Here is a 15,472-nt window from a genome sequence, read left to right on the forward strand (position 1 = left end):
TTAATTATACAATTAAATGTGAATTTGTCTCAACTGGTTGTCCTTGAAAAAATACCACACAAATGGCCTCTATTCTCATAATGTCAGCAGTTAAAAGAAAAGCTCAGTAATGTGATACCACAAAATAAAACTTAATTGCTAATGCATTATTAATTTTTAATCTAATACTGTTCTTCTATAAAATACTCTCTCTAGATATCTTAGTGGAGAATTATCCATTATGCATTTTTGTGTTTAGGCTTTCTAAATGAAGGAAAAACATCAGAAACTTTTATGAAGATACAGGAAATCGGAATAGAAAGAAACAACGAGTGCTGCTATGTTAAAATTGTGCCTTCCGCTGACACTGTTACATGTGATAAATGCTGTATTTTGTGGAAGCATCTGAATTTATACTGATTCCTTCTTCATTGCGGTGTTTGCTGTCAAAATGATAATCTGATAAAACACTTTTTTTTTTGCTTTTACTTTGAGCTTACAGAGGTTTAGGCTTTCGGTTTGAGCAAAGTGGGGGAAAATCAGTATTCTGCTGGAAGCAAAGCAGCATTGTGCATAAAAGCAAGGGTCTCTTAAGGATGTTCATCACGTTATAACTTCTGGCTCTGTGATTCCCAGAACGGAGAGAGAGGGGCAGAGGGCACCCCACTGAGGAGGCACGATCAATTTGAGGACGACAAAGCATCTCAGAGGTCATCTTCCAGCAAGCTCTCCAAGTCCCCTGGGAAAACCTCAAAGAATCCCAAGAACATGCAGTGCAAAGTCACCCTCCTGGATGGGTCAGACTACACCTGTGTTGTGGAGGTGAGGGTGGAGGTGGGGAGGGGGGGTCCTATTGTGAATACCCATTCAGGTTAGAGGGGTTCAGAGAATTCCATTCTTACAGAGCTACAGGGCTTCCTTTATATTCAGAGTAGATGGCATCTCTCATGTAAATTGGCAATTGCATCCTGGTTTTTGAGAAATATGTTGCAGAATATGTCTGTCAGGTCTCTGTTTTTCAAGTCAGTTTAAATGATCAGTTTTAATGATACATGACAATTTCATTGTCTGTTTGTTCAGTGGTTTTACTAATAATTTTGTAATATTTATCACATTTGGGGCCAGGCCATTATCATCCTTGTTGGAGACTAATTGAAGAGAATAGTGTAAATTGCTCCTTAGTCCATTGACTGTTGATCTGTGATGGATGGTTGAAGTTTAAATTGCTTGATTTGTGTTGGATGAAGTTGCTACAGGGGCTTACAGAATTCAGAGCACAGAATGATACGTGATAATAGTTTTCCTATTCTATCTTTAAAATTTGAATCTGTGAGTAGAACTTCTGTGGGAAAATGGGGAATATGTTCTGATCCATCTGAATAAATCAAGTTGTCTCCGGCAGGGTTCTCTAACGTTTGTCTAAAATTTAAACGATAACTACATGGAGCACATAGACGAACATACACATGGAAGGACACTTGTCTGATGTAAAGGAAATTGCCCAGTTATGACACTCCTCCACTCTTTCCTGTCCTAGTGGTCATGGAATCCTTTTGAACATCATTAAATTGTCAGATTAGTGCACAGTGTGCATAGGATTATTTCACAAACTTGTTTTGACATCCTTGCTCAGGATGGAATGATCAGTTTGTGTTAAGTTCGTTGTCTGCAGTCTTAATCCCTCCAGAGTGAGAACATTTTAACTTATACTGTCCGCCAGCAGTGATTAACTGTGTTTTGGGCTGATTTCAGACTTCCTCAGAAAGGTATCCAGTTTTTCTTTGCCCTCCTTGTACAGATTGTACCTGCCTTTTTCTCTGTCATATATCTACTGTGAGATCTGTTGAAACTAAACTAACACCCTGAGACTGAATTGTCTGTGCATTTTGATCTGCTGCGGTGACTAATGAATATGTTTGAAAAGCAAGTGCTGTACCTGAATCTGTGCTGTGAAATTGCTGAAGGTTATGCTGTATTGCCACATTTTTTTCTGAAGGCCTACAATCGGTCTGGCAGGGGCATGTCAGAAATCAGTGGAGGTGTGCTAAGGTGTGGGGGTTGATGTGGAAGTTTGGAAATGTTAGTATGGAATTTGTGTATTTTCAGTAAATCTGCAGACAGGTTTTTCTTCTGAAACTGAAACCTGAGAAGTCTCTCAAATGTAGGGACTTTTTCAAAGTGTAGGATGATGCAGATATCAAGTTGGTACTCAGCCTTATGTAGTATGGATAGCACACACTGCTTAGGCTCTTCTGTATTAATCTCTAAAATATATTCTCAAATCCTTTACAGATCATTTTTCAAAAATCATAAAATATACAGATATGGGTATTCTTGTAAAACACTGTATAATTAAATATCAGTAATTTGCAAAATTAGCAATAGTAGATGGCAGCTTGAGCTTGATGTTTTTGTTGACTAATTTTACTGACTGTAATCATATTCATTGGGTGCAGATATAAGAAGCATGTCTCTGAATTGTGATTTGATTATATAGCTCATTTAGGGATGTTCCAGTGTCTTGAATTACCCCATGATACCTGGTTTGGACGATTTCCTGCATGTAATATCCTCATCACTTGCCATTGTATACAATTGTCATATAACACAACATGATTTCATGCATAATTTTGATGTAATTGTGTATTACAGTTTATTCAAATGGGTGCATTTTTGGAAGACCAATACCACTCCTTTGATATTTAAGACATACAGACAGTGGAAGAGGAAAATATGTTGCTGCAAATGACTCAGTCCACCAGCATGAAACTGGCAATGTTGGCAAATGATAAGCCATTTAACAGCATTTTATTCTTTAGCAGTGCCATTTATCACATGTTTTTCAAATCAGTGCTGACAGGGTCAGCAGCATTATGTTATGATAAACTCCACTGGTATTTCACCTATTAACTGATATTAATGAAGGAACCAGATTTCAGATTATTCCTCAGTGTAGTGCTGCCAATAAATGTGGCCATTCTTTGACCAAGGTTGTTTTGTAGGCCCCATTACCGATCTCTGGAGGACGTGACCGTGGCACTCGTGTGTCTTCATCAAATAAAAACCAGTCAGTGGGAATAAAAGCTGCGCACTCGTCTTACTTAGCGTTGCTCCCCTTGGGAAAAAGAAAATCAAGTCCCCCTTCTTGACGCGATAAGATCAGGCGGAGAAGATTTTGAGAGCGTGGTCACGTGGAAGGAGCGGCACACACAGTGGGGTTTTTGTAAACTCTTCAGAGGGGCCCATAATTAAGGGAGGAACAGACAGGCCACATTCGAGTGGAGAAGAGTGGCTGTCGCTGTGTCTCAGCTTATGGTGCTTGACAGAGTCATGACACTAACAGTGACTCACCGGGAGAACTAGCAGTTGTTTCAGAAAAGGCAGCAAGATGGGAACAGACATGTTTGGCTTGTTTTGTTTGTCTATGGCTTGGTCCAATTAAAAATGTTTCTGATTTCAGCGAAACGACAGATGGTATTTATACAGCAGTAAGCCATTGTGACCAAACCTTGCAACTGTCAGATCATAATGAGACACATTTCAATGTGTAGTTTTTACAATTATATATATATAAAAAAAAATCAGTAAACTCTTTTCAATTCAACACCTAAGTGAACATGTTATTTATGTATCTGGAGTGTGTGAATCTTCAGGTCTGAAGCTCTCACATGGACTGATATCGGGCAGGTAGTGGCATTGTGAATCAGTAATGGATCTGCAGACTTGACACAGTATCAGGGTTTCCTGGGTGTAAGTCATGATGTAATTGACCAGTTGAGGTCTGAGCAGGTTCAGGCTATCATTTGGACCACAGTGATGTAGTACTGGATTGAGTGCTGTGAAACACAGGTACACACACAGGTTTTTTATTTTATCAGAATGAAGATGTCATTTCACTTTGTTGCTCTATTAAAGCACATATTCCCAAATTGAAATTATTGAGCAGTGTAAATACAAAAATAACTGTACCACATATAAATATCACATAAATTAGGCTATATGAAGCTGTAAAAATGTTACATGGCAAATGCCATTGTCTATGGCAACATACAATATGTAGTTGGTGACATTAATTAAAATAATCTCAAAATGAAATTTCCATTTTTAATAAAATTTTACGAATTAAATGTTACATTTCTTAATATGTGATGAAGATCATAAGTAGTTTAATGCAGGGATAAGGATCGAGGATAAGGACAGTCTTATGCAACTGAAACGTTCTGAAAAAATTGGTTATTTCGGAGTGACACAAGAGTCATATAAACTGAATGAATTACTGGGGGAGTGAGATACTAATAGCTGAGAATGTAAGCAGCGTGGAGAAGGTGAAATAAGAAGCGTAGAGCACAGCTGCAGGCAAGAACAGGAGTTTTAATATGAATATGTACGGCTACCGGAAGCCAGAAAGCACAGCTGAGCATCAGGCAGCATCAGAGTGATGAGGAGGAGAGAAGGCACATCGAGCAGCAGAATACATAATTAGGTAAACAGGCCCAGTGAAATCATGGTAAAATGAAGGTTTTACTTGTATTTAGATTCATTGAAGAATGACAGTTATTGCCCGCTTAGTTGCGGAAATTCTGTTGCCTCACAAATCCTGAAAAAGCCAAGCATAACAGATGCAGCGCTTTTGGCCCCGCCTACTGAATTGCTAGAAATAAACAAAACCCATCCTCATGAATAAATCTCTCTAGTGCTGTGTATTCATTGCCGTGTTGACTGAAAAGAGAAAAAAAAAATGAAACTGTGTTCCAAATTGAATCCGCCAAGGACTCGAAACCAATCTACTTAAAGCAGTTTTAGCCCTGCTATGGATTTGTGCAGATTAGTATTAGCGTCAAATTGAAAGATCATAAAGCATTTGTGGGCTGTCTTTCTGGAAAATGCTGCAGTGTCACAGGCTTATCGTATCACGGTTACCGTGCATGTTGTCCAGGCAAGCCTGTTGATGACATTTGGCCTGTGTCCTGACCCTTGACACACAAAGTCTTCTGCAGCAGAGATGGGGGCTGTAGATTTTAAATTGACTTAATATATACTCTGGGGTCCAAAATTATTGGGACACTCACTTTTTTTTCTGAAAACCCACAACATTTTTGCTGCATATTCCATCAGACATTGGGAAAGTCATATTTATGTCAATTTCAGCTTCATCTTCTGTGACCATGTTCCAACCTTGTAGGTTTATATAGGCTTCAGTATGAGTGTTCAATTAGGGGGCCGGCCAACGTTCAATCGGGCTTAATTGAAGTGATGGTCATTTTTGTTCACTTGTCTCCACTCAATAAGTATGCAGGTACCTTTTAAAATTAAGTTAACGTCATGGAATTGTCAGTTTGTTTGGCAGAATTAATGTTGTACATATTATTAAAATGTTGGAAATAAGGGTAGTCAGCAGGCAATCGTGTGCCAACCACATAAAGAGATGTTTTGAAAATGTTAATAGTTGCCAAAACGTAACTGTTTTCGCCACACCATAAATTAGGTTTGAGTGATAAAACTAATAGCTACATGGACACATCCACACTTAACCACAAAATGCCCAGGTGTCCCAATAGTTTTGGACCCTAGTGTATATATATGTGTGTGTGTGTGTGTGTGTGCTATATGTGCTAACAGGTGAAAGCCTTTCACTCATATCTTTGCAAAAACCACTTAAGAAAAGGTTAGCTTATAATTTATTTTGGCCCTCTAGTAATATCCCGTTTCCTGCATTTTTTCAGATTTTAAAAAATATAAGTTTTATGGTCCTCGATTAGACTTGAATGTGTCCTGGAAACGTAACTAAAGGACATTTTTGATATGGTGTCTGGCTCAAATGAAGCGGGATGAAGTAAGTGAAGGGAGAGCTGTAAATGAGTTTCTTACGGGATCCTTTCCCAGGGCACTCAGCTCCTCTAATCCAGCCTCACCCCACCTGCCAAAGCTGTCGCCAGGAGGAGGTTTTTAATGACTTTTGGATTTGGGATACTTAACCCTATTTAAACCATCGGGGTCTCTGCTGAACTGTGGAGCAAAAATTGTATTAATGAAGTCAGGTCTAGTGGAATGCAGATGAGGAGGGTATAACAGGATCTTGTGGACAACAGAGAAAGTCTGGCTGAATTACCCGTATTGATCACATCATTGGAATATAGCTGACAAAAAAAAAAGAAAAAAGGGTACATTGCGGACCGTGTTTTGCACCATTGCTGCGTACACACATTGAAATGTGGGTGCACGCTCCCTCTCGCTTCCCCTTAATCTGAATGGAGGCCCTGTTGTACCTCCCTGTCTGTCTCAGATGAGAATGATCCTACACTCTCTCAGTTGTAGTCACTGATAACATCACCAGGAGACCGCAGCTCATGGTGTTCTGTCTGTTCATGCGGTGAGGGGAGGTAATAAACACACTTAATTGTTTGAGGATGTCAGAAAACACGAAAGGGAGGCTTGTCCACCTTCGTGACAATAAATCAGGCTGCTTATCCAGTGTTACTTCTGTACTGTGTAAGATCAAAAGAGGTCGTCCGCTGGAAATCTGAGAATGCAGTAAAAATCTGTAAATGTGAATTCTTTACAGGGCAGCATGCTTGGAGTAGAGCACAAGAAATGCTTCCAAGTGGCCTCTGCTTTGAGCAGCATGTGTTTGCTTGGGGGAGCATTCTGCTAATTTTGTGGTGTGGTAGGAGGTGTTGTCACTAGTTGAGGTGCCAGGAGTGGAAGGCTGTGAATCTCAGTGGGACAGCTGGATTACACATGCCATGGTCGCCATGACGGCAAGATATGTGTTTGGGTGGTGGGATGTTCTTTTTCTGTTTCCCCCATCTGGTTGTACAGAGGTGAGGGGACAACAAGGGATGGGAAAGAGACAGGGAAAGGCTGCTGGGTGAGGGGTGGGGGGGGATGGGGGGTCACTCTGATATCATAAAGTTAAAAATAGCCCCACGCCCAAGCATATTTACTGCAACTCGTTACAGAAGAGAGCCTGCCAGGTGACTCTTGGCTTTGCTGTCTTCGAAACCACCATCAAAGTGAGTTTAAAGTTTCTGCACAGTTTCTACCAGGCGCGGGTTGGTAGGCCCTGACTTACAGGAAATTGTACAGATAGGGACTTTGTGCGCACATATCAAACGAATACGAAAGGTGAGAAGAGGTGAGCAGGTTGTTGAACAGGGCTGTGTGTTTGTTCCTGTTGCTCCGTGAGTCTGTTCTTGTTTGTTCAGATATCACCTGCATCTGTCTGCCCCTTAATCCTCCTTCTCACTGTAGACTTTTTTTTTTTTCCCTGAGCTTCACCAGCTCAGTATGGTCAAGGTGATTCATATTCGCTCTCAGTTGGTGTGAGAGAGGATAGAAGAGACTCCAAAAACCATAACTAATATGAAGAGTAATAATACTGGATTCAGCATCTTATTAGTAGTGTTCATAACAGGTAATACAGATACAGAAAAATTCTTTGCTGCAAGAACGCTCCCTCTTGTGATCTAGTTGTGCTCATGCTGGTCATTGGTACTGTGATGGTGTCACATGCAATCTAGAGTTTCACTCCATACTGACAGTATGTCAAGCTGTGTGTGTGTGTCTGTGTGTGTGTGTGTGTGTGTGTGTGTGTGTGTGTGTGTGTGTGTGTGTTTGTGCGTGTGCATAAATGTTAATGTTTACCTGTGGACACGATTCTCTGTGTGTAATTAGGTTTATTAGGAATGATATAGGAATATAGTAATTATTAGGAATTATGTACAGTAGACATTGTCTGTGAAGAATACCATAGAGCTGGATGCATTGAGACAATAAGCCTGTATTTAACTGTCTACATAAGATGGTCTTTTCATCGTCATTAACAATGCTTATTTTCCCTTCACAGAAACGGGCTAAAGGACAGGTGTTGTTTGACAGAGTATGTGACCAGCTGAATCTCCTGGAAAAGGACTACTTCGGCATCACATTCCGTGACATGGAAAACCAAAAGGTACAGCTCTCCCTTCCGTATTTCTGATGCAGATGCAACAGTTAGTCGGCAAGCGTTGACTTTTTTTCCTCTTTGACATAATTTGCAGAATTGGCTGGACCCTGCGAAGGAAATGAAAAAACAGATAAACAGAAGTAAGTTGCCATTATGACTGCTTTTGTCTCAGTCCTACTAAAATTTCACCACAGAAAGGCCAAAGTCACCCTAGTTGGCTCTACTGTTTTTCCACATGACCCTTGAGGAGAACAGCAGGCACCAGCTTTCAGATCCTCGTTGGAACTATTATTGGCTCTCTCAGGCTGGCTCAGGGAAAAAAATCGGAATCAGTTCTATGTTCTATCTCGGTTTGAAATGGAGTCATGTCGGGATTTGCAGTATGGTGGCAAGTATTCATTGCAGCTGATAATGCAATACAGTACAGTACAGTATGTGGATACTTCAGAAGACTATATTGTCACTATAATAGTCACTTGTTGAATCAATTTTAAAAGGCAATCACAGATAAGTGCAAATGGGTGGCCACAGGGAATTTGAGTGGTCAGCTTTTTAAAGCTGTTGTTAGTGCTTTGTTCTATCAGCCTCTTGTTGACTAGCTGTATGGCTACACAGTACAAAGGAAAGAAATGCATTCTTTTTATGTAATGACAAGAGGTACAAATGGAATATACTGATACCAAGGTCACCGTGTTTTCACCATCAGACTTTGACTGTAAATCCACTCAAGACAGTTTGACTTTTACTGTTGTTGTTTGCTGTTCCTGGTGGACTTGAATGAGTTGTGCTTTAGTTTATTGTTGTTGAATAACCTTTTTACCGAGCAGAGAGAAAACAAGCAGTAATTGGATTGTGTCCCTTCTTGTATCGGGATTAAATTCAGAAATCCTTTATTTGAAGCATGGTTTTCACTGGTCTTTTGAAGATGGTCATATAGATTGATAATTAAGTGGTTTCAGCACTGGATCAGAACATTTGCCCAGTGATTTAGTGATTTAGATTTTTTCTTGCCTGTCAGGTGGTGCTTGGAGTTTTGCATTCAATGTGAAGTTTTACCCACCAGACCCTGCACAGTTATCTGAGGACATAACGAGGTAAGATCCTGAAAACAGCCTGTAAGACTAATGGTTTTGATGAAACATCCCATGGGATCAAAGGTGTATGTCATTCATTGCCGTCCACTCATTATAATTTTCCATTCCACTTCCCATTCATTTTACGCGACTAAAGTGCTTAATTAGTGCCTCATGATCCCTTTATTGACTTAAGTGATTACATTTCATTTGATTTAATTTATTTATTGATTTATTGATTTGCTTTTTTGATTGCATTTCCATAACTGTAGCAATTTAGTTTGCATGGCGGGTGGGGTACCTCACCGCATGCCATAGAGAAATAATGTAGGAATGGGAGGCGCTGCTGACCATTCGCTGAGCCCCATCTCCGTTCCATACTGTAGGTATTACCTCTGCCTGCAACTGAGGGATGACGTGGTGTCGGGCCGCTTGCCCTGCTCTTTTGCCACGCACGCCGTCCTCGGCTCTTACACGGTCCAGTCCGAGCTGGGAGACTATGACCCGGAGGAGTATGGTAGCGACTACATCAGCGAGTTCCGCTTCGCCCCCAACCAGACCAAGGAGCTCGAGGAGAAGATCATGGACCTCCACAAGAACTATAAGTGAGTCTTTCTGCACATCCTTTTACATGCAGTGTAATGGTGGGCCGTTTAACAGTGTGCTTTCAGCGTGCATTGAGTCACGAGTTACAGTTACGCTCAAAGTGCCTTTAACTGTGTTGTAATAAATATTATTTGTCACATTGATCTTTTAGTGGTTATAATGATCAGGCTGAATGATTATAAACAAGAGTCTGCATTACATTCACATCTAGGATAAATTGCAATTCAGTTATTCACCGCAGGTCTGTTTAGCACCTGAACAAGCCAACCCAGTTGCTATGTGGTTATTTAAGGATTTTAGCCGAATCATTTTCAGAGACTTGGGAAAAGTGTCATAATGTAGAGACTGTTGCAGCTGGGAGAAGGGCAGCAAGCGAAGGTGTCAGTGGTACTGATATTAATAAACTTGTTTTAGCCCAAAAATGAAAGATTGTCCCCCAGACCTGTGTGTCATACTTCATTTCATGCTGTGGGCCTGAAGCTATCCTTGCCCTCGCATGGCAGCTCTCTTTTTTCTCCCCGCTGAATGCAGCTTCTCGTGTCATTCCACAGAACATTTCTGCCACGGGGGTGACAGGTGATTTTCAAGTCTGTCTATGTTAATCACAAGTTTCTGTCACACCATGCCAGGCAAGGCTGTTGATGAAGTTATCACCTCATTTCCCGGCACTCAACGGCAGAAATATGGATAGAGTCATTATATACGGCAGTTTTTTTTGTTTGTTTGTTTTTTTTAATGCATTAAATGCAATAAATGTGCTACATTATCAGCTTCAGGCAAAGTTTTGTATCGGTTGGCTTTGACTTTGTTTAAACAAAAAGTCAGGGATCATATCAGAGACAGTTCTGTAGTTTAAAGTTGATTTAACATAGTAACTTAGTTGCACATGTTATATACATAAAGCAACGGCTATTAGTGCTGTATCGTACAGGTTTTCATGTACCAGATATGGAGTCACACCACTTTTTGGAGAACTACAATAGGTAATGCCAAAGCATTTAAAAACTTCATATATTATTGTACTGGGGCAGTGTCCAGGTCATCATAGTAATTAAAAAGTTGTTCTTAGCTGACCTACTTCACTGAATAATGAATGCCTACATTCTGTTATGGTTCCATTCCGTATTATTTCACACGAAAAAAAAAATTAATAGTATTGAACATTTGAAGCATTGAATACCTTTGCTGTCATTTATTAAAATGACATATTGTTGTATTTAAACTAAGGACATGCTGATTAAAGTAGTGGATCATCACTGCTGTTTGCATTGACTTGATTTGGAACATGTAAGCATAAGCATTCCAACCACCTCAGTCCACAGTAGATGCCCGCCGCTGTAGTTCACGAGGCTGTTTAGCAGAATGGTAAAAGAGCTCTCCTCTGCCTCTCTCCCTGCTCCAGAGGGATGACACCAGCCGAAGCTGAGATGCACTTCCTGGAGAATGCCAAGAAGCTGTCCATGTATGGAGTGGATCTCCATCACGCCAAGGTAAAGAGGTGTCACAGCGTGATCTTAGGCTCACTCTACAGCTATAAGATCTCTGATTGGAATTGATGTAGCGGCTAACACTTAAAGCCTGTAAAGCCTCTGTAAGTCCAGTGACAGCTTACAGGGTAGACCATCACAAACCGCAGTGGCACCCAACAGCTGAAACCGCCAAATCATTCCATTGACTTAGCTTTTGCCTTATCTGGCAACTCAGGTCCATATGTCATTGGCAAAAAAAAAATGCCCATTTCAGACACAGGATCAATGTTATTTTGAGAAGTGAGGAAACTAATCAGTCTCTACGTTTAAAATACCCATTTGCATGATGGTGCACACCATGCGTCCCAAATATTTGTTGAGATGATACAGTCTATGAGCAAAGGTGATCTTTGAGGACCACGACCAATTTTGTTCATTCCTAACCCCCCAAAAGACCACAGCTGTGTTGATGTGATGACGGGGAATGACTCATCAGTGTTTGTAGGCTATGATGGTTTCATTGTGCTTCTGCTGTCAGTTGACATGCTTGCATCAGCTTGTTGTCTGTTTTGGCACACACCCACTGAGGAGGCAGAGTGGGTTCACAGGCACTTCAGACTGACCCTTTATCAACCTCTGGGAGCAGGTTTAGACAAAACTAAAATGGAAGCCACATAAAAACACACTAACCCAATTGAGTGAAATAGACAAAATATATTTAAGCAATTGAAAAAAAAAAACAAAAACGTTGCCTGAGGTAGACAAAATGCATTGACCACTGAAGAAAAATGCCTGCCATTCAAGATCCCACAATGCATTAGTTTTTATTGTGGAAAGAGAGGAATAGGGTGGACGGATAGTTAAATGGCCACCCGCATATATCATGGGACAACAATTGACTGCGGCCTTATTTTATTGTAATCTGCTAGTTTGGGCATCCAGAACAGGCACCAACAAGTCCTGCAGTGGCAGTGGGGCTCACTCTCCTGTGGTGGTGCCTCCCCCCTCAGCATTGCAAAGCTGCCGGATCGTCATAATTGTTTCTGTGCTGCTCCCTCAGCTGCCTGTTCCAAAGTGCTCCAAGGTGCTCATCCAACCCCATTACAAAGAGATCAAGCATGTTAACAGATGAATGAACTACCTGTGTAATGTCACGTTATCTTGGTATCGCTGTGGACCTGTAATGAAAGTCTCGATTTTAGCACCGACGGTCCACGTGGTAGGATGCTTAGTGATGACTATGGTAATACCCTTCAGTTTGGTTAGATCAGCATATGTCTTCTCTCTTTTCTTACCAAATGGCCTAGTTGATAGGAAGCATCTTTGAGTGCTTGGCTCCAGCTAAGGGGGAGGTAAGGCTGCACTTTGTGTGTGTGTGTGTGTGTGTGTGTGTGTGTGTGTGTGTGTGCGTGTGTGTGTTCGTTGATAGTCTTTGTGCATGACCGTGGACTATAGGCCTCATCATTCTGGCTGCGGCTGGCTTGCCGCAGCGCTGGTAATGTCACAGCGTATGGTTGTATATGAGAGGGTGTGCGGGAGCACCCTTTGGTCCGGCCATAATGGGCAGGACCCCCCCCCCCCCCCCCCCATCGCCCCTGTGCACCACTCATTGGAACAGCTCATTGTCTTGTCATAGAAAGGCGCAGACCCATTGTTGTCCCATCAGTCGTGACAACAGTTTCCATCACTGAGAGAACTGCAGGCACTTCAGAGAGGCCTCATCACCATTGTTTGCCTCATCACTAAACTTCCTCATTTCCTCCTCAGCTAGAGCAAATGTCTTCATCCTCATCCAGAATCTGTTGCTTATTTTCATTTCTTAATGGCTACGAAAAGATGCCCTTTATTTTTTGACACCGCTACAGATTGTTAAAAAGAGTAAGGATCTTAACACAGCAAGGCAAAATTTAGACAGCTTGCAGATACTGAGTTTCAGTTTCTGATATGCTGCTTTTTCCCACTAACAGAATGGCCCCATACCATTTCCACGTTGACATTTTATTCTGCTGCGCTACAGTCCAAAAAAGATCTCGATAATGGCAGAAAAAGAAACTACTCAGCTTTGATATTATTGTATCTAAGATATGTTATATCTAAGTTATATCTACCACCTGCAATTACCTACCGTCTACAATGACACGCATTCCAAGTCAGTACAGCTAAGGGAGTTTTTTTGAAATTCATCTTCATCTGTTATTTTGTGAAATTATCCCTTGAATAGTTTTGAATCATTTTCTGCAGAGCTAGCCTGCCCAGCAGACCAGACATAGAATGCTTGCATCTCTGCCAAAAAAATATTACCCAGTTCCAGCTTGGAATGTTAAGTCACAACGGTTCAATCTAAGGGTGTGGCTTCTCTGTTATAGGATAACCTTTCTTAGCCATGGTTTAATCACAGCAGCTGAATTTTCAAGTGTTTCTGCCTTCCCTTGACCTTGCTAATCATAGCCAATCGTAACTAATCAGACACCTTGCATAGAATAATCAACAACCAGTCAGACGCCTTGCATAGAATACCAGCCCATAGTCTGGAAAAACAAAGGTATCAGCCTGACCCTTTCCGCATGAAGCTGTCTTGACATACGACATGAACAGGGCAGGCTGCTGAAAGACACCTTTGATGAAACTATTGAGAACACCTTCCAGTTAGAATAGCTCTGACATTTGCAAGAAAACACTTTTCGGAAATTATTGGTTGCCAACAATGTAATCAAATTATTATAGTCATTTTGAGTAACAACTAACACTTTTTTGAGGAATTTCTGGTCAGTTCAACAATGGCTTTAATTTCAAATGGTCTCACATCAAATACAGTAGGATTTGAGGAGAAATTATTATGAACGTAATTTTATTTTTACGTTTTCATTTCACTGAATTTTTTGTAGCTGTCAAAGCCCATCTTAAAAAGCTTTGGGGGAAAAGCATCTCTGCTTCACTCATGGTAACTGTGTTAACATTTATCCGTGTGCTGTGTCACCAGTACTTTGGTTTCAGCTATCTTTGTGAGAAAAACTGGTGCTGTTTTCATCATATCAGTCATATTCAACTATGATGACAATAACAAAGCCTCATTGTGCAATCATGGCCTCTCTTCATCCTGAACCAGTTACTGTACTCATCTTGCACCCATCAATGTGACTGGGTTGGAGCTAAGTGGCACTGAGCTTATGATCGGGGCTTGTGTCCACAGGATTCAGAGGGTGTGGAGATCATGCTGGGGGTGTGTGCCAGTGGACTTCTGATTTACCGCGACAGGCTGCGCATCAACAGATTTGCGTGGCCCAAGGTCCTGAAGATCTCCTACAAAAGAAACAATTTCTACATCAAGATCCGCCCAGGGGAGGTAATGACCTGAAAATGAAAATATCAAACAGACTGTCTGTGTCATGTTACGCTCTGGGAAGATAAAAGCAAACTGAAATGAGCTGTTACGGGATTTAAGCTGTGGCGTATTTGTCATAAAATCTCCTGAAGTCTGAAAAGCAGTTGTGGAGAACAGTAATGAACAGAGGAAATTGATTCTGCTGGCAGTGGTCTTGAGGGATACATGTTGCAGTCTTGCTCTATTGAGTAAATCAGTTATTTTAATTAGATCATATTAGCGCACTGGTGTTAATAGACAATTTGCCCTTTTATTTGGATTGGTTTAACTGGTCTGAAACGTAATCACTTTACCCTTGTGTTTGCACAGCGTAGCATGTAACTCCCATAAGATTCTTTTGGTTTCTCATAGGGCTGCTTGTAGTAGCATGAAAATGTATTGTCTTAAGAGTTACAGCGAATTTTTCTAAAGGCTATTGGTGTGCAGCGAGTGCAGTGAGTATTTAAGGAGATATAGTCCAAAATCTCTCACGAGGTATCATGTCAGTTAATGTAAAGGGTGTCTATTCTATGGCATGGAAATCTTAATGAACACAAAGGTCTGCTCATCTCATACCTTATTAAAATTATTGAAAGAGCTTTACACTAGACATCTTGTTACATAAACTCTGTACAACCTCTGAGGTGGAAACAATGTGGAATTTATTTTTATTGTAAATTGAAACTGTTCTGTCTCCTATCACATTCGTGGTAATTGAACCATGGAAAGAATTATTCTTCTCAGCATAATCTTAACACTAATCTACATGTCAAAACTGATTATGCAATGGTAGTCTAGCAGTCTGAGCTGGAATAAAATTTGGAAACTGAGAATTGAATGAAATACAGGGTATGTTAATGAAGGTGGCATTCGTTTGGGTCAAGGAGAGGTTTAATGACATGTCTAAGACCTTTCCAGGAAATCTTAAAGGTCTCAATGTCAAAAGTATGTCTTTGCCAACTCTAATTTGAATATAGCACAGGCTTCCCTTTTACCAGATCAACTTGTCAAAATAAATGTGGTTTGCTAAAACAGCGGC

At 40.8% G+C, this 15,472-nt stretch overlaps 1 protein-coding gene across 1 annotated transcript in view; it reads left to right on the top strand.

Annotated features, from left to right (window-relative positions):
* Nucleotides 1-15,472, top strand: part of LOC118773562 (band 4.1-like protein 3) — an 81,570-nt gene that overhangs the window by 38,334 nt on the left and 27,764 nt on the right. Inside the window, exons 3-10 of the mRNA XM_036522555.1 lie at nt 616-801; nt 7,826-7,930; nt 8,019-8,064; nt 8,943-9,018; nt 9,384-9,602; nt 11,006-11,093; nt 12,380-12,424; nt 14,263-14,415. Of these exons, the coding sequence (XP_036378448.1) occupies nt 616-801; nt 7,826-7,930; nt 8,019-8,064; nt 8,943-9,018; nt 9,384-9,602; nt 11,006-11,093; nt 12,380-12,424; nt 14,263-14,415 (918 nt within the window). The remainder of the gene's footprint in view (nt 1-615; nt 802-7,825; nt 7,931-8,018; nt 8,065-8,942; nt 9,019-9,383; nt 9,603-11,005; nt 11,094-12,379; nt 12,425-14,262; nt 14,416-15,472) is intronic.

Source organism: Megalops cyprinoides, chromosome 2 (genome assembly GCF_013368585.1).
Source record: "Megalops cyprinoides isolate fMegCyp1 chromosome 2, fMegCyp1.pri, whole genome shotgun sequence".
Classification (NCBI taxonomy): Eukaryota; Metazoa; Chordata; class Actinopteri; order Elopiformes; family Megalopidae; genus Megalops; species Megalops cyprinoides.